At 51.9% G+C, this 26,043-nt stretch overlaps 7 protein-coding genes across 7 annotated transcripts; 3 read left to right on the forward strand and 4 right to left on the reverse strand.

Moving 5' to 3' along the window:
- Nucleotides 1-1,300: 1,300 nt before the first annotated feature.
- On the reverse strand, nucleotides 1,301-1,875 carry LTHEOB_2989 (uncharacterized protein; the record flags this gene model as incomplete). Its single annotated transcript, XM_035511861.1, has 3 exons — nucleotides 1,301-1,431; nucleotides 1,489-1,658; nucleotides 1,772-1,875. 3 exons carry the CDS (start codon nucleotides 1,873-1,875, stop codon nucleotides 1,301-1,303), a joined length of 405 nt encoding a protein of 134 aa, XP_035363715.1.
- Nucleotides 1,876-7,056: 5,181 nt separating this feature from the next.
- LTHEOB_2990 (Glucosidase i) lies at nucleotides 7,057-9,724 on the forward strand (the record flags this gene model as incomplete). The annotated part of the gene is made up of 6 exons (XM_035511863.1): nucleotides 7,057-7,192; nucleotides 7,316-7,720; nucleotides 7,777-7,892; nucleotides 7,939-7,984; nucleotides 8,031-9,283; nucleotides 9,338-9,724. 6 exons carry the CDS (start codon nucleotides 7,057-7,059, stop codon nucleotides 9,722-9,724), a joined length of 2,343 nt encoding a protein of 780 aa, XP_035363716.1.
- A 424-nt stretch (nucleotides 9,725-10,148) lies between these two features.
- On the reverse strand, nucleotides 10,149-11,124 carry LTHEOB_2991 (Rta1 domain protein; the record flags this gene model as incomplete). Its single annotated transcript, XM_035511864.1, has 2 exons — nucleotides 10,149-10,903; nucleotides 10,971-11,124. The coding sequence occupies 2 exons, from the start codon at nucleotides 11,122-11,124 to the stop codon at nucleotides 10,149-10,151; spliced, it is 909 nt and encodes a 302-aa protein (XP_035363717.1).
- Nucleotides 11,125-16,417: 5,293 nt separating this feature from the next.
- LTHEOB_2992 (Metalloprotease 1) lies at nucleotides 16,418-17,469 on the forward strand (the record flags this gene model as incomplete). Its single annotated transcript, XM_035511865.1, has 6 exons — nucleotides 16,418-16,660; nucleotides 16,712-16,897; nucleotides 16,950-16,972; nucleotides 17,023-17,155; nucleotides 17,222-17,237; nucleotides 17,306-17,469. 6 exons carry the CDS (start codon nucleotides 16,418-16,420, stop codon nucleotides 17,467-17,469), a joined length of 765 nt encoding a protein of 254 aa, XP_035363718.1.
- A 2,130-nt stretch (nucleotides 17,470-19,599) lies between these two features.
- Nucleotides 19,600-20,209, reverse strand: LTHEOB_2993 (Midasin; the record flags this gene model as incomplete). Its single annotated transcript, XM_035511866.1, has 2 exons — nucleotides 19,600-19,651; nucleotides 19,695-20,209. The coding sequence occupies 2 exons, from the start codon at nucleotides 20,207-20,209 to the stop codon at nucleotides 19,600-19,602; spliced, it is 567 nt and encodes a 188-aa protein (XP_035363719.1).
- Nucleotides 20,210-22,153: 1,944 nt separating this feature from the next.
- Nucleotides 22,154-23,646, reverse strand: LTHEOB_2994 (Siderophore biosynthesis acetylase AceI; the record flags this gene model as incomplete). The annotated part of the gene is made up of 2 exons (XM_035511867.1): nucleotides 22,154-22,525; nucleotides 22,579-23,646. 2 exons carry the CDS (start codon nucleotides 23,644-23,646, stop codon nucleotides 22,154-22,156), a joined length of 1,440 nt encoding a protein of 479 aa, XP_035363720.1.
- Nucleotides 23,647-24,184: 538 nt separating this feature from the next.
- On the forward strand, nucleotides 24,185-25,066 carry LTHEOB_2995 (Enoyl-CoA hydratase; the record flags this gene model as incomplete). The annotated part of the gene is made up of 2 exons (XM_035511868.1): nucleotides 24,185-24,413; nucleotides 24,483-25,066. 2 exons carry the CDS (start codon nucleotides 24,185-24,187, stop codon nucleotides 25,064-25,066), a joined length of 813 nt encoding a protein of 270 aa, XP_035363721.1.
- Nucleotides 25,067-26,043: the final 977 nt, after the last annotated feature.

Consider the following 26,043-nt stretch of genomic DNA (forward strand, 5'->3'; position numbering starts at 1 on the left):
TGTCAGACTACGATTACGAAGCTGATGAGGTCATGGCCAAAAACCAAATTTGGTTCAAGGTCGAAAACCAAACTGGCTTTCAATTGACAGCACAAAGTTGTTTTGCCGATTGGGGAGACTTTGCGGAACCCCCATCATCCGTAAGAAATCCTCCCGCTTCTTGGGGTTTCTTTCTAACTCTATCCAACAGGTTGCAGCTTATAGTACGGGACCTGGTGGACATGTTATCTCCGCTCAGAGCCCGTTCACTGGCTCAGCTGGAATGGTGGGCTATAAAGTCTCAGCGGGTTCTGAGACCTTATATCTTCGATTTCTTGGATCGAATCCCTACCTGAGCGCGAAGGACAATTACTCAACCTCGGCTGTCTTGGCGGAGGACCAACGCATCGGTCAGGGTGAGTATAACTGGCTCTACTATGAGCCGCCGAGGAATGGTGTCTCAAAGCCGTTTAATGGTGGAACTCTAAGGGTAAAAATTCTATTACAATCATCATTTATGCCATGGGAATTTGCTAACAGAATTGACTAGATCACGAGCCAGATCGGCCAGGCCGACGAGGCAACTGCAGTTTTTATAGTCGCCTTCGAAGAGTGAACAATGAACGTGGCGCACGGCCTCCTTGTCAAGTTACGGCATAAACGAGATAGTTATTCAATCAACTATTTCCAAACACGTTCCTGTGCAGAACATAGTCTTTCTAGAACCCGTGGTACGTCAGTAACTATGCTCCGCTGCCTTAGTAGCTCCTGACGGCCTGTCTTGTCTGAAGCGCGGAGGGTGAGGAGTTGAAGTACGATGAACTGCACGTAGAATTTGCCCATAATAGAGGTCCACCGCTAAGTGTTTATATACTCTGCTGGTCGCGTGCACTTTAGAGGGTAAACCCATTATGGTTTTAAATCGAGACATAGATGGTTGAATTTACGGAACATGTATAGCACGAGAATTGCAGTATAGGCGCCGAGACGGAGAAGCCATGTTTGAGCAAAAATACAACTCAATATGTAGAGATGATATAACCTATTTATTATCCTTTGATTTCAACGCCATCACATCTGAAATATGTTTTACGGTTGGATCTATTTTGTTCTGTAGAGAGTATAAGACAATAAAAGGGTAGGAGCAAGAGCTTAATGCCATTTCCTTCAAGAACGGCTTTGTACACAAGCCCTCAAGACCTCCGACCGCCCTTACCACCCCCGCATCCCACGCCTCCCCCGATAGCTCCGGCACCGCCCACTCCTCGACCTCGGGCCCGTCTCCCTGTTCGAACATGACGTACACCTTGGCATCGTCTTGTCACGACAGCGCCAGCTGCGTCAGCGGGAACGGCCACGAGCATTCCGGCCGCTCGGCGACGCTGAAGAGCGACGTCTTGTTCTGGCTGACTGTGGTCATGGGAACGCTGGCGGCGCCGCTGAGGCTGGTGTCTGCGGTGCGGTGACATGTCAGCCGGGAGCGGATCTGGAACGGGGGGTGGGACTCACATTTTGTCTCGGAGAGGGTGTCGTTGGCTGTGTAGTACTGGTGTTGCTCCATTCTACCGTCGGTGCTGACGGTGTAGAGCAAGAGGTTGGTCTTGCCGCCGTAGCGGTTCATGGCGAAAGCGGCGCCGATGGGGGTGGACATGTTGAGATCGGTGAAGAGCAATGAGTTGCTGACGGTGATGTTGCTCGTGTGGTCAGACCGTCGTCGTCGTCCAGTTGCCCCAGCATGGAGAGGGTCTGATTCACACTGTTGAGGGCCTGTGCCCAGTGGGCGGCTGGGTACGAGTTGTTGCCGGCGACAGATAGGCCGCTGAAGATGTCGTATTTCCAGTTGTGGGGGTCGTTGTAGGGGGCTTGACGCTCGTAAAGCTTGCCGCCGGAGCCCATTTGGTAGACGCTTTTGACCTTGGGGAGTTGGGTCAGCAGAGCAGCAGGGTAGGCATTGCAGAACATAATTTTGCATTGGATATCATGAGGTCTTCATAGGAGTAGCAGAGGTTGTCTGATAAGTTTTACACATTTAATCCAAACTAACGAAACCAAAATCGAAAATTGAGCACCCATAGCAACTCCAGGAATCCCCCCTAGTACAACTTTTACAACCTCGCTCTTCTAGAGGACGTCTCGCTGGAAAGGCTACATCTTCTCTTCCTGTTTCGATCTATCTCGTCTCAATGAATGTTGAAGCGGAAGATCAGTCCACAAATTGGTACGTGGAGCTGTTCCGTCGCCATCCCAGTCAAGGAGTCCACTTCGGCAGCGAGACCTTCAAACTTCAAATTCTCCGTCAGGCCATTCGTGGCTTCTCGGATCTCGGACGTATTCAGAATCATTTCCTTCATCTTGTTCCATTTTTCCAGGGGAATCAGGGGCTCCAACGGCGGGTCTTCAAAATTTACGGTATCAAAGACGTCGTATCTAAGCCGTCGCTGAGTACCTCTTTTGCGCATTCCTATGGCCCCCCTCTTGATTACTGCAGCTACAGGCGAAAACATTGTTGACCCCTGATTATCTCTCACGGTGAGGTCTGTGGTTCTGACTAACAACATTAAAAATGGACATGTTTCTTTGTTGCATCTGGGGTGTGTTGGTCCGTATCCTCTGATCGTTTCCAATGCTGCATGTTGAATCGCGTAGAAGATTGGAGTTCTTCCTTGACTATCCCTTAGATTCACATCTGCTTTGGCGTTGATGAGAAGTCTCAGGGTCTCCACGTCTCGTTCAGCCGCATGAAAGATTGGTGTTTTACCTTCGTTGTCTTTGATATGAATGTCTGCACCAGCTGCAAGTAGCTTTTCTGAGACTCTTGGCTGAGACTTGCGAATTGCCATCGAAAGTGGTGTGTATCCCTCATGGTCTCGAACGTCTACATTCGCCTTCGCAGCGAGCAGTAGATCAGTTATAACTTCTGAATCAATGCGCCGCAATTGAAGAGATTGATGTAGCGGCGTCCTCCCCTTGTTGTCCGGAAGATCCACTTGTGGTCCGTAAAAAAGGAGGATTTTGACCAATTCCTCATTTCCGTCAGCTACAGCGTGAAAAATAGGAGTACGCTGGCTTGAGTCTCTGAGATTTATATCCGCTTCACAATCAAGAAGGGCTTTGGCCAGTTCCGCATTGCAACGAGCTACCGCAAAATGAAGTAGAGTTCGTTGACTCGAATCTCTGGAGTTTACGTTAGCTCCGTGGGAAAAAAGCTTTCTGACCACTCCTATCCTCTGGTTCCCAGCGGTTGAGACAGCCAGTAGTTGATTGATATCTTCGTCAGACTGCAAATCGGCACCTGCGTCGACCAATGTGCCTACTGCATTCTCAAAGCCCCCCTGAATGGCTAGAATAAGTGGCGTTTTTCCTTGTCGGTCTCGAAGGTCAATTTTAGTTCCAGCCTTCAGAAGGACATCTAGGGCATCTGCAAAGCCCCGCTCTGCTGCGATGTGTGTTGCTGTTCGCCCATCTTGGTCTCTTGCAATATCCACATCAATGCCAGCTACTTTGATGAGGAAATACAGCACACGGGTCAACCCCAAATGTGCACTGACATGCATTATTGTTCCTTGCAATCTGTTCTCGTCTTGGAGGCTGGATAAGATGTCTGAGCATGTTTTCAAGATTGATACATGATCATTGCTCAAGGCGAAGGCCCCGTCGTTTTCTGAGTGTTCGTCTTGATTCCCAAAAGAGAAACAGCCGAGGATGTCCGCCGGCTGGACATTCGCATCGTGTGCCGCTTTCAGGTGGAAGGACCAGGTATTTGCTGCATACTTCAAAAGCGGAAGCTTATAGTAGAGATCCTTATAAGGACTGTGTCGTGCAGCCTTCTGAGATGGGTTTGGAGGGTCGGCAACGTATCTTTTTGGGTTTTTGAGGAACACCTGGACATCTTGTAGCCTCATGTAAGCAAAACATGTTCGGCAAAGCTGGATGTTCGCCTTAGCGGGGTCCAATGTAAGCCTCCGAACGTTTCCATTAACCGTATCCTGTCGATCGAGAAAGTCTGCAACAGATTGATGGATGAAATGAACGGTATTGTTCTTGTCGATGAATTCTCGACCCATTATGACGCTGATTCTTCTTTGTCTGACCTCCATGAGCCCTCGAGACAAGGTGGTGATCATTCGCTCAAGTTGTGATCTAGTTTTTCCAAACTCAAACTTGCGTTCGTAATCATCAATAGACTGCAGGCGAAGTTCGGCATCAACGGCTATTGCATGGGATAATTCTTCGAGACTCAATGGACGCGCAGCGAAGCGGACCCATTCGAAGAGCCGGAGAGTTTCGCTAGATGGCTGATCTAAGGCATCGGCATAGAGCTCATGAAGCTCTTTCGAGAGGGATTGGATGTGCATTTTGAGACTTTCGAGAGACCGTCCCTGCCGGGCCTTTTTCGAGATATCGTCAACGACCAGGATTGCCCACAGAAACACACCATCTGACTTGCCCACTATCTCGTGAACTAGTGTATCAGATCCTGTGACGCGTTTTAGTCTCTCCTTGACTACTGTTTCGATGTCAAGTTGGTTGCAATGCTCGAGGCTGATGTATTTGCCTTCATCCAGAGTCAGGATAGGAAAATGTCGACAAGAGAAGATGATCTTGAGATTTCCTGGTACGGTTCGGATCAGATCTTCAAACAGATCCACGATTTCAACACCAACTACTTCACCAAGTTCGTCGAGAGCGTCGACAAGGATTATCACTCTGTGCTGTGCGGTGCATGCTTCCTTCAGTGTTTTGACCAAGAATCGTTTGAGCTCGCCAGCTTGCCAGTCCCATGACTCGCCCTGCATCGCTCGCTTCTCTTCAAATTCCGAGGTGATTTGCTTCAAGGATTGTGGGCAGGTTTTGAGAAGTTGTTGTAACAGAGATCGGAGCAGGCCGATCTTGGATCTTTGCATGGCCAAACCTTGGCCATAGACCCAAAATGCTGCCAGAGCTCCGATTGACTCTCTCGATAGGCGGCTGTAAAGGAACTTCATGAGAGTTGACTTTCCGGATCCTGGTTTTCCTCGAAGCCAAAGTAACCTGTTGGCGCTGTTGGTCTAGTGAATATATTCGGGATGTTTCAAGATCCAGTCGCAAGTTCCCTTTGCCTCTTGGATCATGTCAAATCGACTCTCTACTTGAACACCTTGTCGGGATAGAGAGAAGGATCGTAAGCACTCTGTATGACTTCTCAGCACATATTCAGCTATTGATACGATATTTGGCAATATACCTCTCTGAACGTCCGACAGGTCATTCAGCAGCTGTGCGGCAATAGGACGAAGAAATCGGCTTTCAATGACTTTTGCCCCCTTCGTCGCCATGTCCATCAGTCGAGAGCTGACGACTCGATAGTTCTCGTCTGATGAGTTCTTGAATTTCACCATTTCAGAATGAGTATGTTCAATCGGGTAAACGAAGCGATCGCTGCTCTGACCATCCTCCCATTGTCGACCATGGGTTGCAGAGTGCTCGCTCACAAGGAGCTCGGGCGTGCCGCACATCTTCCAGACACCATGGCTCACTTCACATGCGGTGGGAGAGAGCTTGGTTTCATAGAAGGAGTATACTTCGGAATCCGGGAAATGGAAGCACTGGCGAAAGCTTCTAGAAAGATCAAGTAAGACTTCAGACTCCTGACGTAGAGACTCGATCAACATCCTGTTTGGCTGATTGTTGACCATAGGCACTAATTTCGTGACGGCCATGCCTTGATTCGGGACTCCAAAGAAAAGGATTCCACAAATGCAGTTCAGGGTTTCCCGATCCACGTCGTCGCCGTTCGGCATTTGAACAATGGCCTATTATTTGTCAGTGGCCCGGTTACTTCGAAAGGTGAAGTTTACGTCACCTTTTTCAGAATGATGCCACCCAAGCTATGGCCAATGAGCAAGAGTGGTCTTCTTGGTTGAGATGTCCGAATGCCTTGTAGGGCAACGCGGAACTTGATGGCCAAGTCCTGTATCCTTTGATTCGACTGACTTCCAACCAGCTTCGAATCGTAGCCATAGATGAAAATACGGGCGTCTGGCATATCGGAGGGAAGACTATCACGAAGCCACATATAACTGTCGCCTCTCTTTTTGAATGAGCCAAAAGCATGACCCCCAAGACCAGAGATGGCAACGATGCTTTGTGATAAGTTAAAAGCTTGAAATAAATATGGGGTGATGTACTGACTCGACTTTGAAACAGGCACCATTCTCGTCGGAATGCAACGGCGTCATTCCCACAAAATGTGTGTCCATGACAGGACCGTCACTTGAGCCATACTCATACAGTGACATTTCATTATCAGTAAGCAACAGATTATGCGGTGCCTCGGAGAGCTCAAATGTGGCTGTCCTTCGTGATGAGCCGCCCCCACTCGAAGCCAGTGATTTGACACGAACTTCAACGCCATCATCCAGTTGTAGGCAGCTGTTTAGCATTTCTTGTACGCCTACTTTGTTGACGCTTTCTGGTAATCCCTGCAAACGGTAGGTTGTGTCGGCGCGATTGAGGGCGTCGGCTGCTGATGAAGATGCATTGTGTGGACCATGCTCATGCGGTGAAGCTAAACTCGGATATTAGTGCATGATAATGTCCCAGGATATCGCTTCATCATACCACCTTCTAGAGTATCTTTTGACGAGATTTTACCGAAACCGCTGAAAACCTCATGAAAGATTCCCAGCCATGCTTGACTTTGCGCAGGGTTATTGGCTACCATTTTCGGTCATGGAAGCATAACCATAAGCCAACTTGACTTAGTGGCAGAGGTCGTCATTCATAATAGGCTGCGGGCCTTATGGGACGAGTGTGTGAGTCTCCCAGGTGAGAGGGAAAAATTTGAGGTTGATGATCGGTTTGCGGGGCAATGCTGCCCCACTCTTCTGGGGGCCAATTCGGCAGACGCTGTGCTATGAGCTGATGATTATTAGTGAGAACAAAGTAGAAGAACATACATATTCAGTCGCTTGTACCTTTCCATCTCATCCCGGGACCCAATGGATGCGGCACAGACACGTCGTCACGTGTGGGTCCGTTCATCGGTCCACGGGCCGGGCCGGGCCTCACCTCCGCACTCTCTACCCACAGCTAAGCATGCCACTACGCCTGCTTCTCTACGCCTACCTCGGCCTCGCCCTCGCCGCCAGCGCGACGGCGCATCCCGACAACTCGTCGCTGCAATGGGGCCCATTCCGGCCGAACCTCTACTTCGGCGTGCGCCCGCGCATCCGTGAGACGGTGCTCATGGGCCTCATGTGGGCGCGCGTCGATGACGGCGGCCATATCGTCGCGCAAAGCAAGTTTTTAGCGGGCCCCGCGGTTCCACACGCTAATCACGACTGACAAGCGCCAGATCTGCGGCACACGTGCGAGCAGAGTGACGCCATGGCCGGCTACGGCTGGACCGCCTACGATCCGCGCATCGGCGGCTCGCAGACGGTGCACGACCAAGGTAACGGCCTGGACCTGACTACCAACTTTGTCAAGGACGGCGCTAGCTGGGCCCTGCGTGTCCGCGGTACGCCTCGTTCGCATGTCGATAATGACAACCTGGGTACCGCGGTAATCTTTTACCTTGCTGTCGACGCTGCTGGTGTTGTGTGCGCCCGTCCGCCCGATGCGCCTGTCGTCGACTGCCGCGCCGATGTCCCCGGCCTGGGTCCGTTCAAGCTGCACATCCGCGATGCAGTTTCCAAGAACGAGAAGACCACTCTCCATGGCTTGCACGTTGCTGTAGACAAGCTCTGGCAGGCAAAGAGTGAGTGTTGGCGCCCGCTCGACCTGCTCGACTGTCGCTGACTTTCTGGCCCCCAGCCATTTTCTTCGATAAAGTCAATGCCATGAATGCCTCCGACACATTGCCGGGAACACACAATCGTGAAGAGGGAAACATGCAGTTTGTGCAGAAGGTTTTCAGTGGTGCCTTCGAGGTGCGTCGTGTTGCCGCGGAAAAGGACCAAGCTGACGGCTGTCCAGTTTGATATCGTCTTCTCTCCGGAAGCATATCCGGACCCTATGCCGTGTACGTCTTGTACTCCCGCTACCAGCCATGCTGCTGACTTTTGCAGCTGCCAGCATCACACACGCCCTCGCCGCTGTTGATGCTTCCATCTCGTCTCGTTTTGACGCTGCCTTCTCCCCGCAACCGCCCTTCGATCGCGAAGACTACGTCAATTGCTCCAAGTCCCTGCTGTCCAATCTCCTGGGCGGAATCGGCTATTTCTACGGCGATGCCGTGGTTGACAACTCCCACGCCCCTGAATACGACGAGCTGGATCTGGATTTCTGGCAAAAGGCAGCCGAAGCCCGCGCCAGGGCAACCCCGCAGAACATGGGGCCTTACGAACTCTTTAGTCTCGTCCCATCTAGGCCCTTCTTTCCCCGAGGCTTCCTATGGGACGAGGGCTTCCACCTCCTTCTCGTCCTAGACTGGGACGCCGACCTTGCCATGGAAATCGTGCGGAGCTGGCTCTCCCTGATGGACGACGATGGGTGGATCGCGAGAGAGCAAATCCTGGGCTCGGAGGTACGCAGCAAAGTACCCCCCGAGTTCCAAGTCCAGTACCCGCACCACGCGAATCCCCCCACCCTCTTTCTAGTCGTAGCCGCATTCGTAGACAAGCTCACCGAGAGGTCGCCCTACTCAGGCGCCCCCTCGCTCTACCTCGCCCATCCGCCTGAGGCCCAGCAGCTCCTCGACGAACTTTACCCGCTGCTCAAGCGCCACTACCACTGGTTCCGCAAGACCCAAGCCGGCGACCTGACGTCCCACACCCGCCCCAACTCCGCCCCTGACGAGGCATACCGCTGGAAAGGCCGAACCCCTCAACACATACTCACGAGCGGCCTCGACGACTATCCCCGCGCGCAGCCGCCCCACCCCAGCGAGCTCCACCTGGACGCCCTCTGCTGGGTCGGTTCCATGGCCGGCGCTCTGCAGACGATCGCCGAGCACATGGGCGAAGACGCCGACGCCCGCGTCTTCGGCACCCACCGCCAACGCGTCCAGCAGAACATTGACAGCCTGCACTGGTCCGCAGCCCGCAATACCTACTGCGACGCCACCATCAAGGACGGCGCTCACTCGCTCGTCTGCCACGACGGCTACGTCTCGCTCTTCCCCTTCCTCCTCGGCCTGCTCGGCACCACCCACGCACACCTCCCCGCCGTCCTCGACCTCATCGCCGACGACGCGAGGCTGTGGAGCCCCCACGGCATCCGCAGCCTCAGCCGCCAGGACCCCTTCTACGGCACCGACGAGAACTACTGGCGCGGCCCTGTCTGGATCAACATCAACTACCTCGTCGTCGCGCGCCTGCTCGTAAGCCGAGCCTGCCGCGTCCACCCAACGCACTCACTGACTAACGCTCCCCAGGACCTCGCCCAATCCCCCAGCAGCCCGCACCAGCACCGCGCCCGGGCCATGTACCGCGCTCTCCGCCGCAACGTCGTCGACACGGTTTTCAACTCGTGGCGCGACACCGGCTTCGCGTGGGAGCAGTACCATCCCGACACCGGCGCCGGCCAGCGCACGCAGCACTTCACCGGCTGGACCGCCCTGGTGGTCAAGATCATGGCGTTGCCAGACCTCGCGGAACAGAAGCAGCCGCTACGGCCGCCGCGGCCGATTGTGGCGCCCGGAGGGGGTTGGGGATGGGGGGTGAGTTGGGTGGTTTGGTTGGTGGGGTTAGCGCTGGTGGTGGGCGTGTTTGGGAGGGAGGTGGGGAGGGGGGTCAGGTTGGTGAGGGCGAGATTGCTGTAATGACATGTGCGTGTTTATACCCTCTAGACTGATTTACCCACGCAGGTAAAAATGAAATGTTAATTAAGCACCATATGCTCCCGGTCACGAGCAGTCTCACCCTTGTTCCTTTCAAATCCAGGATTTCAGTAATCAAATACGTATCTCATAATGTCTGTTTTCTAGAATAAGCTGAGAACAATCATGAAGTGTAAGGAGAGAATGAGCAGAGTTGGAGGTCTAAGTAAGTTAATTTTGAGCGGTGGTAAGGACGGTTGCAGTTGCAGTGAGCGGGTGGCTAATTATATATGGTTTGATTTTGAACGTATATACAATGTGGATATCTACGGTCTATGAACCCATCTAATGCACAGTATTAACACCAGGTATAACCCAAAAGGATTTACCTTCGTCCGACGCATCCCCACAACATGAAACCCCGTCTCTAGTGAGACTGATGATACGGTCCCATACCACCAGCCATCCCTCCTTCGTACTCCCGTCCCGGCCGTCCCGGCAACATCGTATACTCCTCCTCCACATCGCCCCTCGGCACCTCCTTCAACGGCTTGGTGACGTCGCTCGGATGCACCACATTGTACAGCACCATAACCGCATCCATCAGCACCGCGTCAAACACGTATGCGAACACCTCGTGCTCCAGCAGGTACCCATCGTCCCCCATGACGTACTCAATCACCCTGAACACCGACCGCACAAACACCAACGCGCTCGCCACCATCAACACAATGAAATGCTTCTTCCACGGCACGCGCGCCGCCAGCGCCACCATCCCCCGCCGCCCGACCCGGCTCTTCCACCACAGCCCGACGACCAGGAAGAACCCGAAGAACAGCAGCTGCACGAACAACCCGACGATCACGACGTTCTCCCCCAGCTTGATGCGGTCCGCGTCCGGCTTGTCGCCCGTCGTGCCGCTGGCGAGTATCCCGCCGCCGAGCACTTGCACGAGGAAGGAAATGATGTCCCCGCCGACGAAGATGCGCGTCAGCCACGTGCGCCGGATCGGGCTGAGCGACTCGGTTTGCGTGACGAGGATGATGCGCGAGAGGACCATGTACATGGACGCGGCGAGGAGGGCGGGCGCGATGAGGATGAGGAGGGTTTGCACGATGTACGGGGCTGTTGAGCGCGGTTCGCGGATCGAGATGTAGCGCGCGATGTAGCCGACTGTTTCGACTGTGGGGGTGGGGGGGTTAGTGCGTTGGGGGCGGGAGGAAGGGGGGGAGGGGGAGGGGGCACGAACATAAGCCGCCGAGGATGAAGGCCGTCATGTACCAGGTTCTTGTCCGGAGGCATTGGTAGATGTGGGTGAGGGTCGTGACGCCGAAGATGATGGCGTAGGCGAGGGCGGCGCCCCGGTTGGGGTCGTATTTGTAGAAGGGGTGGTCGTCGGACATGGCTGGGGGATTGGAGGGAAGGGTTTCCGTGTGAGAACGCGCTGAAAAACAACAGTGGTATCGACTTTACAAAGGAAAGAAGAAATTGGAAAATGAGTTGGAAAGGAGACGCTGAGATATTCAGTCAGGTGTGATGATGTTGAGGGCCTACAATCCAACTCTCTTTAAATCCGTCTTGCGATGTCTGCGCCTCCACAACTTTATTCAGGTCTTCCAACAGTGGGATGATACAATTGCATATACGCGTATATTGTATTCTAGTCCGCCTTAAGCTTCGCATTTGGCCCCATGTCAGATTCGGCTCCTATCCAATCAACGGCAGCCAACTCTGCCAAGACCGGCCGAATTTGGAATGTCTTCACTGCGCCTCGAGTGGCTGTCAGGCGGAATCTTACGGGCTGCCAATCAGCGCGAGGTGAGATTTCCGTTTTACGACTTTGGTGTAACTCGGGATTGCCGAGGATGACAGCTTGGCACGGCGGAATGCCTTGGCACTCGTCACGGTCGCAGTAATTTCAGCTTTGTTTCATGGCGATTTTCATTCGCAAGTAGACATTCGCGGGGAGTTAACTTTGATTCACGCGGGTCGAATGACGCCGTCATTCGTAGAGCACGGGAGTCCAAGTATTATCACTAGAATTCTCATGTACATCATCGGGTTTGTAAGTGAGGAATGCTTGGTAAGAGAAGGTAATACATGCCGGGAATCCTAAGAAAAAGTGAAACTTAGGCGGCAGGATACAGACATGGACCTGAATACAAACCCTTTGCTGAGCTTCGGATCGAGGCCTGGAATATGTGCATCAGTTTCCTTGGCCAACATCCCTCATAGCTACTGAGAATAAGGCTCCTTGTTTGTTAAACACTATAATTTAACGAATGTTTACGGTGTTAGTTCTTTGGATGATATTGTAACTTACAATCGAATTCATGAATTTTGCAAGCGTGTTATGATATGAAAAGAGCATGACTTCGTAAATGAAATTCCAATTTGAGTGAATCGGCTGGGGTCAGTAATTTGTGTTGAAAAAGGACAATTGCACACGACGGGCAATAGCATTAAAAAACGATGATGCTTAACACAAACCAATTGCTCGCTACATCTCAGATGGCGTCAATGGCATTTGCAACCCCGGTACCTATGCAAGCAAATTTGTCCTCATCCACGACGTTGTACCCGAAGCACTCACGGAGCAGCGAATGCCCGACCGTAGTCTTGGGAGCCACTAGCACAATCGACTCAGTACCTAGCTACTGCTTTGCGTTAATTTCCTCCCGCACTATGCTGGCTTGTTGTAGCGCTTTCTCATTTACTCGCTGCGCAATAATTGGCGCTACTACTCCCCCGCTTTTAAGCTCCTGCCAAGCTGGTAGCGTCAGCAAGATACCTCTTTGAGTTTTGCTAAGACGGTAAGAGGGCCGTCTTTGTCCACACATCTTGACTTACTTAGGCAAAGTCTTGCCAATTAGGTGCACTGTCAGTAGTCGGTCTGCATGTGACGTGTTTATAACTATACAAATACGCTGACACGTAAAAGCACCGGATGATGCAGGACTCCATCAGTGGCTGTGTAGGTGTATGGACCGCACGGTATGTTGTGTAGATCTTGGTCTAGGATATACGCCACAGGACGGCAAGGCTGACAAGGCAAACGACCTGCGATGCCCTGGTAAGATTGTGATCAGATGAGCGGCAGCGCAGGGCAGAAAAGCAAGGCTACGGCTAGACGTGCGTAGTAATCAAGCTACTGAATCTGATCCGCACTAAAGGTAACCAATCACCGTGCGAATTCTCGTCGAAATAGGACGTAGTATAACTGGGTAAGATTTTTGTTTACAAATATAGTGGTTGATGGGCATCGATCACCATGATTGTGAAGGAAAAAAAAATGCAACGTATTCGCAAGAAATTGTACTCGCTATGTAGCTATCTACCAAATTAATCAAGCGGAACCGTCCTAGTGATGAAACAGCTCGTCGTCGTTTGGATATCACGTCCAAAAGCTTTATTTAGAGATTCGCATCAAGTGTAGATAATCTCTTAGGTGTCTACACGACTGCGGAACCGTTTAAAAATTGAGATCAAAATGCGTGCATAGCTGATGTGGCGGCTGACTTGCATCTGGAACGTAACCTGGGCTCTAGTCTTATCGCGGATGGGCTTCCCGTGCGGACTAGTAAGAAAAAGTAACGTGGCTCTAAAGTCTGCCTCGCGAGCTGGAAGCACAGCTGCAATTTCGGAGCTGAAAACCTGCTCAGTTCCCATTCAACCAAGGCGATCGAGCAATGCTATCCCCTCTACTCGACCACAAACTTCCTGCATTCTCAGCAATTAGTTGATGACTCTGAACTTGAAACGCTTGCAACTCAAAAATATACGTACGGTGGTCTATCTAGCCCAAGTCTGCTTGCGGTAAAAGTCTCTTTCTGATTACAAGCTTTCTAGTCCCACTTACAACTCCCTTTACGAATCACAATGGATGGACTATGCCATTTCTGTCACCATCTACGGCTACAGCATCTTTTCTATTGCCTGCGCCATCACCACCCCATGTTAGATCCATGCCTGGAGTTGGGCAGCCTTGCAGATCTTCAACCACGCTCTGGCTGCACTTTTTGTACTTTCATCCTTCGGGTGGTGCAAAAGGAATCCCAAACCTTGGATGTCAACGTTGATGGTAGCGACCTTGTCATGCTATCGATATCTATGTTCAGTAACTTCTCAGGATCGTATTTGCTTGGCCCAAATGACTTATTGCACGACGCAGATGTTCAAGTGTGCAGCAGTCATCGCCATACGAGTACTTATTTATCTACAGCTGATGAGGATCTGAGTCTACCGCTCAAGCTTGGCGCACATCTCCTCGTACGTCAGAGAGAGCCGCCAAACAACTGCAATACCGTGGGCGCGGTCGTCAATTGGCAGCGACTGAGAACTTGGATAAAAGAGTGCACGGATCACAACTGTCATAGCGACCCCATTCATCCACCCGGAGAGAACGTCTTGGAAGGCTTACTTTTCATCGATGTTGACAAAAGATGTATCGTATCTGCCCCAATATCATGCAACTACGTTGCTCTCAGTTATGTTTGGGGCGACCATACAGCTGAGATGACCCAGACGACGAAGCGATCAATCGACAACTTGCGCAAAGTGGGTTCTTTACGTGGCCATCATATCCCTGCTACCATTAGGGGTGCGATGCATACATGCCGCGTTCTTGGTGTACCATACCTCTGGGTCGACCGGTTCTGCATTGTGCAAGATGACGAATTGCACAAGCACGATCAAATCCGGTCAATGAGTACGATATACTCGTGCGCGCTGCTCACAATTTGCGCCACCGCAGGCAACAATGCATACTACAGACTTCCTGGCGTCCTTTCTAGACTACGAGCGCAAGTTCGACCTCGGGCGTTCGCCTTTGGTGTCGAGGTAGTACCTGGACGGCGAGAAGATAAGTCAACTTGGAACTCACGAGGGTGGACCTATCAAGAGATGGTTCTATCAAGAAGGCACCTCGTGTTCACTGATGAAGATGCTTTTTTTGAATGCGAATATGGAGCCTCGGATGAGACCTCAGCCTACATGGAGCCTCCACCTCGTTTTGTCTCTTTTAAGCGGTTCCATCATAAGGACATGCGAAGCTATATGAACCATGTCGAGGAATACACAATGCGGAATCTTTCGTACAAATCAGACGTTTACAACGCATTCGCCGGGGTTGGTGGCAGCATTTATCCTTCCAAGGATCTGATACACGGAGTTCCGACATCATCATTTGATATAGGAATTCTCTGGGAGCCTGAGTGTAAACACACTGATGGTCGATGGCCCCGCCAGAATCTTGGAACCGACTTTTATATTCCCAGCTGGTCTTGGGCATCCGAGTTCGGCAATAGGATAAGCTACGCTGCAGCGTCTTTCGCATTTGGGTCCTTCGCCAAATGGTCATTTGTGGAACAACAAAATAAAGTTCGGGTTATAGAGTCAGTCGAAACCCCAATTGGGTGGGATTCATCTTTGTCCGAGTCTTATTACGATCCTCGTCTCTACTTAGCACTGGCCTGGAGAGAACATGTTATTGAAAGCGCCTCATCATTCACAATATGCTGGGACCGACCCTTTCAAGAGATTCAGCTGGATGTCCTGAAGGGATGGCCGACATACCGCGATTACTGGGAAGAAGCTCATGGAAGAGCTCGGATTGAAACGAACATTGAAACAAAACCGGTGGGCAGATTACTGCTTCGAACATCAGTCGCCCGTTTTCGGATTCAGGCTTTCGAAGAATACCCGCACCGTGGGTGCGTACTAGTATATTCCGGCGACGGTTTTCCATGTGGCCGAATTGACCCTCATCCCATTGCAATGGAGAAAGAAATACCGGACATAGCAGAGTCTTTTCAATCGTCTGGAAGAAGGAAAGCCCAACTGGTAGCGCTTTCTTGCGAACACTTTGACCACTTCAGGATCAGAGAGCTCTTTGAGATGCACCACTCACTTTCAAAAGGGAAGGAATCGGAGAGGTACGGATATTCTGTAGCTTTTACAGCTATGAGAGACTGATGTTCGCTCTAGTTCCCCTAATAAGGAATCAAGCTCTGATGCGATGAAGAGCAGAATAGAAGGTTTCTCTCGCTACAGTGCAAAGTACCTTACTTCAGACACGACATATTATGACTCCACACGCTCTCCACTAGATCCGCCGCCTGGAATAAGAGTCATGATGATCAGCTGGCAAGGTGATGTCGCATATCGTGTAGGTCTTGGGATGGTGCTGTTACGTCAGTGGAAGAAGGGAAATCTAACAGTTCGAACAATTGTCCTCGAGTAGAAAGGAGCGAGAAAAGAGCATGAGCATATTTGTTGGGCTTCAGAATGTTGATAAAAGATTGATGGAGTACGCTACAAATTAAACATTCTTCTAGACCTTCCCATTCACGGTGTACTGCAACGGGCGGGCATGGGAATTAAGCTTTTATTTAGAACGCACATTCCCTTTTTAGAAGGATATCCGCTATCTGCATGGCCTTTGCATGAACATGGTCGATCTCTTGTTTGTTTGGGACGAGAGGCTCGTGTTGCTTTTCAATACGAGGGATCTTGTGCAAATGAGGCAGGCAGCAAGAACAACTACTCCACAGCCAAGCGCTTGGTCAGGTTATCGCCCTTGTGCACTGTTACCCCACAATCGCCCATATAATGCGAGTGTCTGTAGCCGTGATGTCTTGTCATCAGACAATCGTTTTGTTGCGTTGCTACTTTCGTTTAGCCTTCGCTCGCTTGAACATGCTCCCGAAAATTGCTTTTCAGGGCGGCCTCGTGGCTCTGCTGGTGCAGACAGCCGCAGCCCAAGTACGATGCGCCACTCCTGATCCCCCAAAAGAGCTGCTGGAGCATGCAGCGGAGATGAAAGTGCAAGAAAAGGCGATGAAAGACGCCGGCATCCAGCAAGCCCGGGCCCCCATCACAATCAATGCTTGGTTCCACGTCATCGCTGCCTCTGACGCCGTTGAGGATGCCAACTTGACGGTAGAGTATTTCTTGCCAAATTTAATTCGGTATCATCTGACGTCGTAAAAGGATGAAATGCTCCAAAACCAACTCGAGGTGCTCAATTCCAACTACGCTCCGCACGACATTCAGTTCAATCTTTCGGGCACAACGAGGACTGTCAACAGCAGTTGGTCTGACAACACCGATACGCTTGTCATGAAGACACAACTCCGAAAGGGCGATTACGCCACTCTCAACTTGTATTTCCAGAGGGTAAGCTGATACGACTTGAAATTTCCAATGGCCACAGCTGACCGTTATGCAGAAACTCCCGGGTGACTCATCAGGGTAAGTGAAACAGAAAGCGGTCTTTCGAAGAAGTTGCTCAACCACGTTAGTTACTGCACCTTCCCTGGAATCGTTGAAGAGGGGACGCTAGACTTCTTCAACGACGGCTGCGTGATTGACGCCCAGACCGTGCCTGGAGGCAGCAAAGTCCCGTACAACGAGGGGAAAACAGCCACCCATGAGGTAAGGGGTCCTTGAATCTGTTACGTTAAAGCGTTGCATCAATGATGTCTAACCACGGGTTCGCAGGTCGGCCACTGGTTTGGTGAGTCCATACGTTGTTCCTTCGCAACAGCGTGGCTGGAGAGTGGCTGACGCAGGAATCCTTCCCAGGTCTCTACCACACTTTCCAAGGCGGCTGCAACGGCGGTGACGGTATCGACGACACTCCAGCCCAGGCAAGCTACAGTGAGGGCTGTCCCGTTGGCCGAGACTCGTGTCCGGATCTGCCTGGCCTGGACCCCATTCACAACTACATGGACTATTCAGATGAGTGAGCTGTCCCGTGTTGCCGACTACGATCGAATATTTCCTAACAGTTAGCTTAGCGCTTGCTATGAGGAGTTTACTCCTGATCAAGATGCTCGCATGCGTTCGAACTGGGACTACTATCGCGCGGCCGCGCAGGGCAGTGAGTAGAATCAGGCAACAGGTTCGCGTGGCTGTGTACGTGAAACCGAGGGATCTAGGCAAGCGCAAGGTGCTTACCAATCTATCAATAAGCAAGATCGGACATGATTAGTTACTACGATTGGCTTAGTGCTGGACTTGACCGGACCGGGGAATCTTTTCAATTCTCTTTGGAACCCGCAAACCTTAATTCGGATAAGCAAAATAAGCGGCTGAACATGGATCCGAAAGTAGCAGTCTAGACCCCGCACTGCATGCAAGCGCACATCAAGCTTATTATGACCCCGATGGTGAATCCGTTATGCAATCCATCACAGTAGCACCCAGGATACTTGCAAAGTCAAACGGTCACCGGTGACTAATGAAATCCATGAATCACATGTCCTTCGGATTGGTTGTACATACATACATGGCTTTCATAGGAATGTGCAAAGGGATTTGCTGATCCTCGCCATGATCACAGCCATCTTCTCTGCTGATGCAGAGCTGAGTTTAAACTTTGTCAGAGGAATAGTGAGCCACCCCGCCTGGTAAGGATTTGCCCGGAAAATGCGTCTAACGGAGGCTGAGCAGACAGAGCAATCCACCAATCGCGTCCACCTCAGGTAAGACCTCTTCACCAGAGTGATGGGAAGTAGACCTGCGAGGGAATCTGGCAAACGTGATGACTGGGTCAGCCCCTCCAGCAGGGCAAATGGCCAGGAACTTGCATACGGCGCTGTAGTAGAGTAGGTCTCTGCAAGGAGGACTAGTAAGACAGTAGAAGAAATTCTGGTGTGGGTAAACTTACTCGAGATTGGTCGTCTGTTTGAGGAACAGTTAGCTGGTTTAAATGGTGAGCCCTAAGCTCAGGTTGAAGGAGTATGTCTCACCGCCAACAAAATTATTGACCGTGCGATTGGTTACTGGATCTTACGGACTGCACGTGAAGTCGAGCGTGCCGCCATTGGTGGCAAGGATTCTGAACGAGATCGAGAAATCTTCATGTTTAAAGTGATGAGGTTTTATCTTGAATTAACCATTGAGATAATAGGACTGTTAGGGTTGATGTATAGGAATGCGTCCACGAATTTGTAGTAGCTTGTGATTGTGGTGCATGGTAAGATTATTTCCGATTTGCGTGAGATCTATCACCACGATTGTCTGCTTAGGCTTTCGTGGAAAGGAGTTGAGCGCTATGTGGGCTTAACCAAAGCAACTAGTGCTTACAAGAGCGACAACTGCACAGTTCTGTATGTGTGTGACCCGTGGTTGTTCCGGAATATACAGCTGAACGACTACTTCCTGCTTCAGTCGACACATCAATTGCTTGCTTGACGATTTTTAAATGAGCAAGTTAGGAGGATCCATTCCGCCTAGTAAATAACGGTCTGAACCTCGCAACTAATGCAAATGCACATTAAGCTTGTTGATACTCCTGGATTGAATTGGGAAATGAAACAGATATGCATTCGTCACGTTGGTGTGGGTAAGCTCTATTGCGTCAAAAAGTGGTTGATAACTAGAGCAGCTCATAAGCTAATTGATGAAAAGCATGGCTATAGTTTTTTTTTTGTAGTTTTGTAGTAAACGAGTGAATGAAAAGGCCTCCATTTGCCACCCCCTCTAGTGGTTTTCACAAGGTTGATAGTAGCTGGTCCAGACCGTTGGCGACCGCTGTCCAAGCACTAAACCGGGATGTTGATAGCGCCGATACAGTAGCTTCTGCAAAACGATTAGCAAAATCAAGAAAGCATTCAATGCGGGTAAGCTTACGTGGATCCAACGGGACTTTAGATCCAAGCCACAGTTTACCGGTCGTGCTGGTGCAGCCAAGACGAAGCCGCCGTAGGAATATTACCGAACCCTCGCAAATGAATTGATTGGTTGATTGGGCGATTGGTTATGAAGACTGCACTGGTAGTTGAATGAATGAGGTGCCATCGGTGGCCGCGAATAAAACTGAATCGAACACCTGCCGAAACTGCTGCCCTGGAAGTTCATGGTCTAGACCGTTATCACTTGCGGTCATCATCGTCGTTGTCGTCGTCGTCGTCGTTGTAGTCTTGCCTGCGGCGAACAGAGCTAAATGGTGCATGAATCGTCATCCGACCTGCAGCAGTTCTCGCCACTGTCGTCGCAAAGACAGTCCTCTTCGACAAAAGGATCGCATCCATCGCCTCGCTTTTCACGAACAGAGCTGGAGTCGCCATCGTCGCAGTCATCCACAGTCGGATCGCAGCAGTTCTCGCCATTGTCATCGCAAACACAGTCGGGGTCGTCCTCCGGATCGCATTCTTCATCTTGCCTTCGACGAAGAGAAGCAGAGTCACACTCCTCGTCATCGTCATCGCAGCAGTCGTCGTCCACATCCGGGTCGCATTCGTCTTGCCTTTTACGAACAGAGCGACGAACAGAGCTGGAGTCGCAGCAGTCCTCGCCGTCGTCGCCATCACAAACACAGGGAGCGTACCTGCGATGAACAGGGTTGGGGGAGTCCTTCGGATCAAAGAGAACTCCCCTTGGCTGCGCAGGGTTGAGGGAAGTTCCCTCTGGCTGGCCTCGAGGCAAAGCGACCAGGGGAGTGGCGCAGAAGAGCGCAGTGGCGATGATAGCGACAAGCTTCATGCTGATGGAGATTGGATTGTGTGTTGAGCAGTTGAAGGGTTGAATCGAGTATGTATGAGCGGATTGATGATTTTGGAAGGCTCAACAGGGCAATTTGCGAGTCTTTATATATGTGAATTAGATAGTGATTGTGGTTAAGATGGTAGGTCAAGCTTTAGCGGTAGATCTACTGGCTGACCAGCATTGCCTGGGCCGAAGGGATTGGGCATTGCGCCACTCGTATGCAAGACAGCTAGTGGCTTGTAGACTGGGACCGCGGAGCTGCATGCATAGTCTGTAGCTGTGCAGCTTCACCGACTACGTTCCTTTGGATCGACATGAAAGTCATTCTCTAATCGCCCTTACCAAATACAGAATTTCTAGGAAGTACTATACAGGAGACGTTGTGTATCAAACCCGAAATACACAAGTCCAAATTTGTAACGTTATGGCCCTACTAATTACAACACCCACGAAAGTTACAGCACTCCGAGATTGATTAAAAGCTTACGTAAGGGCGATTGGGCATTTTATTCTTTAACAAAAAAAAAGGCTTCATCAATCATTCAGGGCTAGCATCAATACGATACCCTGAGGGAGCAGTATACACGTTTTTATTAAGAGAACGTAGAGGGTGTTGGTGCAGGAATTGGAACGGCGGACGAGATGAGAGACCCAGGGTTGGGCGTTGCATTGAGCTGGCTATGGCCCTGAACGAGAGACTGAGGAGGAGGGTGGTGATTGCCGGGGAGTGTATGGTTGCTGGGGATGCGTTATGAGGATATCTCCAAGTGTTGTCCAGGAGGGGTGTCGCCGGGCAATTGCGGCGTGCGGAGGTTCTAATTGGCTATAGAAAATACTCTGCCATTCGCATACGAAAACCTTAAACCCGATGCCGAGGACCTAAACCCGACCACGGGGGACCTAAACCCGACCTTTTCCAACGCTTCTTTACTTCAACATCTATCTTTTTACTATTGTAGATATCTAGGGACTTGGCAATTATTACAGCAGTACGAAGAAAAACATGAATTCTAATTTTGTTATAGTTTTCTTCGTGAATTTCATTTTCAGGTCCTTGATGGAACCAAATGCTAACACAACGTGGATCGTCATGATCCCCGGTATCTTATTAACACAAGGCCAAAAGCAAAATTTAGTCTCCACCTTCTTGATCTGTCTCCACACCGATATCGGTATCCGCACTCCTTCAGCGATCCCAGTTGTACCGATGGGATACGAGCGTGTATGAATGACTGAGTTATATTCACGGAGCACTCACTGCTGCCGATCTCAGATGATGCAATCTAAGAACTCTATTACGACAGTTGGTTTTATCTCTACCACTCAAAATATCACTACAAATCTGGTATACCACTGGAAATGTTGAATGGTTACTTTCCTCCGTCTATGAGAAATCATCGGTGTTGACTACGATCGTCCTTCTTGATTGCAAGTTACTCCGGCTTCGCTAAAAAGGAATCTAAGGTCCCAGATGCTGTGGACTTCTGCTATTATTTTTATGTAATCAAATAGGCTTGCTTTATGAATAATCGGACCATTTCTTGAAGTTATTCCCCCGCCTCGCTCTCGCCTTCCTCGGCTGGTCTTTCCTATCTTTGCGGCATTTTCCCTTACAAGTCCTCCTTGTGGCTGTGTACTTCACGAGCGTTTCGTCTTTTGCGAGAGTGTTTAGCATGGAGCTCTTTCGACCGTAGGTATCCTCGATTCTGACGATAATCGGGGTCACATGGATAGTTGCATTCGAAGATCCAATACTGGCCAAATCTGGGTAAAGTAAGTCAACTGACTTTGTAGTCTTCGTGAAGTAGTACATTTAGTGATGCTACTGATAGTATGCAAATCCGAACCAGCCTCTGGCGTGATACACAAAATATGCGAATGGTCATGATTGCACTGTCTGCCATCTGTTTTTGAAAGGAACCTCTTGCCTCGAACGGCCCATCAAAGCTTCGCGTTCCAAGCGGCACGATCGGCACTTGGCAAAGGCTTGTCCTGCCCATCCCAGAAGAGTGGGCAGAGCTGGAACCACTTTTCCCTGCTGCAGTAAACGTGCACTGACCTCTTGTGACCGAGGTCAACGTATTTCAGAATGCTTAAGCCATGTGCGTTCTCGTATGAGAGGACGGTTCCGTTGGTAGCTTTGGGCTCACCCACAACGCACGGCGTCCGCGGCTCATCCAGGAAAATATAGTGGATGACGCCGGACCACCACGCATTCACCCTATGCGAGCCGCGGAAGGTCGCATCGCCCACTAGCGAGTGCCGTCCTCTATCGTAATCGCCAGCGTCGTAATGCGCGCCGTAATGATCCTCCTACAAAGCCACGAGTCAGCAACGAACACCAATCTTACAAGGGACATCCCTACCTTGGCCCAATACACCTCAAAATACGAAAACGGCGTATCGTCGAACCTCCCAAACAAACACAGCACATGCTTATCCTCATGCAGCCTCCGCAGGTACTCCCGATGCTCGTCCACCGTCCCCGTCTCATTCCACCCCTTCGCCACCCTCGGATCATTCTGCCACTTATTAAACAACCCCAGATGCCCTGCGTCCCGCCAATCCACCACAACGAGCGAGAAGTGCTCATCCAGATGCGGAATGTACCGACTATACACCACCGACCCCGGCGCCGGCTTCGCGGGCCGCACCGGATGCCGGCTGTACACCCGCTCCCGCGGGAACTTCATCGAGAACTCGTAGTCCTGCGGCGTCGGCGGATACGCGCTGGCGCCCTTCCGCACCGCCGCACCGTCCGTCCCGTCGCCGACAGCCCATATCGGCCGCGGTCCGAGCGGGCTGCCCGCGCCCTGCCAGAAGGCGGCGCGGCGCAGGATCAGCTCGGAGGACGGAGGGGTAGACGCGTCTTCGTTGCCGGCGGCGGTCCAGGGGCGTGGGTGTGGCAGCGCGAGGCCGGTGCGGAGGAGTTCGGCGCGCAGGACGGAGCTGTCGGGGCCGAGGAGCGTGGCGCGGAGTTGTTCTTGAGACGGGTAGATGACGAAGAGGGCGTGGATGGCGTTCCAGAGTTGGGCGAGGGTCGGTGCTGCTACTGCCACTGCCGCCGCTGCCGGAGGTGGTCGTGGTGATAGTGCGTCGGCGTCATCGGCGAGGGAGGAGGAGGAGGTGGTGGTGGTGATGGTGGTGGAGGGGGACTCCCAGCGGAAGGCGGTGACGGCGCTGCGGCGTGCCCGCGCCCACGGGCTGTTGTCGCTGTCGGCGGGCAGCTGGTCGCGAGGCTCGTGCCATAGGTCGTCGAAGGTGAGGTGGGTGGAGTGGAGGGGCTCGGGGAGGGGCTTGCCCGGTTTTTGGGTTGCCGACTTGACCAGCCTTAGTGCGCGGGGTGTCGAGCCGGGGACAACCTGGACCTGGTAGGCGGTGAGGAAGGGATGGGGGAGCTTGATGACGAAGTTGGCGGCTGGTGATTCTGCCATGTTGCCGAGACAAGCCGGTGACTTAGCAAACAAGAGTGAATGGGGATAAAAGTTTGCTATAAGCCGAGGGTATTAGGTGCTAATAGTCTGTGTTCGGGCGTATAAATATATCAGATGCTCTCTCTTCTCATATGCCGAAGTGCGAGCTTGCCGAGCCGACGTTCCGCTGCCAGTGACAATATGGCCACCCGCCTTCGAAGACATCCCTCCGACAGCGGGGACAACGGGTACTGTGATGTCTGAGTCGTATGAGTAGGTGCGCTCCCTGTTGGTGTTTGGCACGATCCCGTAAATGGAGTGGGAATGCGTCGGCGAGGGAATGCGCTAATCATTTCGTATCCTTCAGGTCCTCAAGTCAGGACAGGGCCAGTGCAAAGGCCTTGCAGGGTCACGGTTTGCTCCGGGGTGGCGCTGTTTGTAGGTGCAGTATAGGGCTTTGGGAAGGCTGTATATTGCGTGCTTTGCGAGAGCCAAGGATAAAAGGATCATGCAACCGGTAGTGGTAATGCACCCAACCACCCCATAATCTCTTAGGAACATGGCAACCGAACAGCCCCACCCTCCGGTGCAACACTGCATTGTTTCTTTTCCTACGCCTCAGATTCTCCTCATCACGCTGAATAGACCAAAGCAGCTCAACTGTATCGATACGCAAACAAGCAAGCAGATTCAACAGCTATGGAAGTGGTTTGACGAGCAACCATCACTGCTCGTTGGCATCATAACCGGCTCAGGACGAGCCTTCTGCACGGGAGCCGACCTAAACGGTACGCACACCTCTCGGCTGCAACAACGGAATCTTCCGACTAACATGTGGTGGCCTTTTTTTCTTTCAGAATGGAACAGGCTGAACGAATCCGGGCAGGTCTCGCCGATGGACGCTCCTGGGCTCGCCGGGCTACCGCGGCGAAGAGGGAAAAAACCGGTCATCGCAGCCGTCAATGGGATCTGCATGGGCGGTGGCTTCGAGATGATCGTCAACTGCGACCTAGTCATCGCAGCCCGGAGCGCAGTTTTCGCCCTGCCCGAGGTCAAGCGCGGTATAGCGGCGGTGGCAGGATCCCTGCCAAGGCTGGCCAGGATCATTGGGAGACAGCGGGCTATGGAACTGGCGCTGACGGGCCGCACTGTGACAGCCGGGCAGCTCGAGGCGTGGGGCCTCATTAACCGTGTCGTCGAGACCGAGCCTGTGGCTGCGGCCGTGGAGCTGGCCAAGGAGATCTGCGGGAATAGTCCGGATGGTGTCATCGTCAGCAAGGAGGGCATCGAACTCGGGTGGGAGAAGGCTAGTGTCGAAGACGGCAGCTCGGTGCTCATTGAGGGATGGTACGGCAGGCTCATGGCCGGGCGGAATTTTAAGGAAGGAATCAGGGCGTTTGCAGAGAAGAGGGCGCCACAATGGGTGCCGGCCAAGCTGTAGGATTTCGACAGGGATCTCCGCGGAACCAGACCGCGGGCAACGCGATATTCAGGGCAGGCCACTTTTAGCCGCTTCTAGAAAATCCGGTCAAGATGGTGAAAAATTCCAGACGTACTTGTTCAAAGCCGGTTCCATTCTCAGTCCTTCATTGGAAGAGCTCTCGTTACGGACGTATTCGTAGGAAATGGGTTTTCTGACCGCCTCTCTCGGTGCATTTCGCGTAGCTCAGGCACAAAGAAGTCGGTCCCGTGGGAAGGCGTGATCTGTGGATCTTGATGGAATATATCCATTTATTTTTTAAGCGAGTCGACGCCGTCTCGGAGCGGACGGAGAGGGGCGGCGTGCTCCGACCGTCCCACACGCTCGCTTACTACTGACGATCAAACGGCGGGCGGAATGATGGGCTGGTATGGTGCAATAGGCGGGGGATTATCTGATTGGTCTAATCAGATCAGGTGCCGAAAATCTTATCTGATCCTTTCGTATTCCGGCATGAGTACCCCTCCGGTCGGGCCCGACGGACTCCGGATCTCTCTTTCTCTTTCTCTTTCGTGTGCGCCGCCCAAATAAGAACAAGGCATCCCTCTCGGTCTTTCGATCATCTCGGCCTAAAGGGCATCCAACTTGACACTTAGCGCACGGGCAAATTTCGCTGTCCCATGTCGTCCTGCCGTCAACACCTTCCCAACTGCCGAGATACGAGGACAATGGACACTAACGACGTTACATATGATCCATACTGTGCGGAAATGCGCGCACTTTGCCAAGAGCGGGCGTGCCTGACATCAGGAAGCGCGGTGGTTGAGGGCGATCTCGGATGAGAGCATGCAGTCACTTTGAAAAAAAAAACTCGCCGGCATGTGGGAGGCGAAACAGCCGCGGCGTGATTTTTCCGCTTAGAAAAAGGACGCAGTAGCCATTCAATAATCTTATCTCCAGCCATCTAATCTGGATCCATCATCTGACGGCGGCGACCA

The sequence above is a fragment of the Lasiodiplodia theobromae genome (assembly GCF_012971845.1).
Source record: "Lasiodiplodia theobromae strain AM2As chromosome Unknown scaffold_7, whole genome shotgun sequence".
Taxonomy (NCBI): Eukaryota; Fungi; Ascomycota; class Dothideomycetes; order Botryosphaeriales; family Botryosphaeriaceae; genus Lasiodiplodia; species Lasiodiplodia theobromae.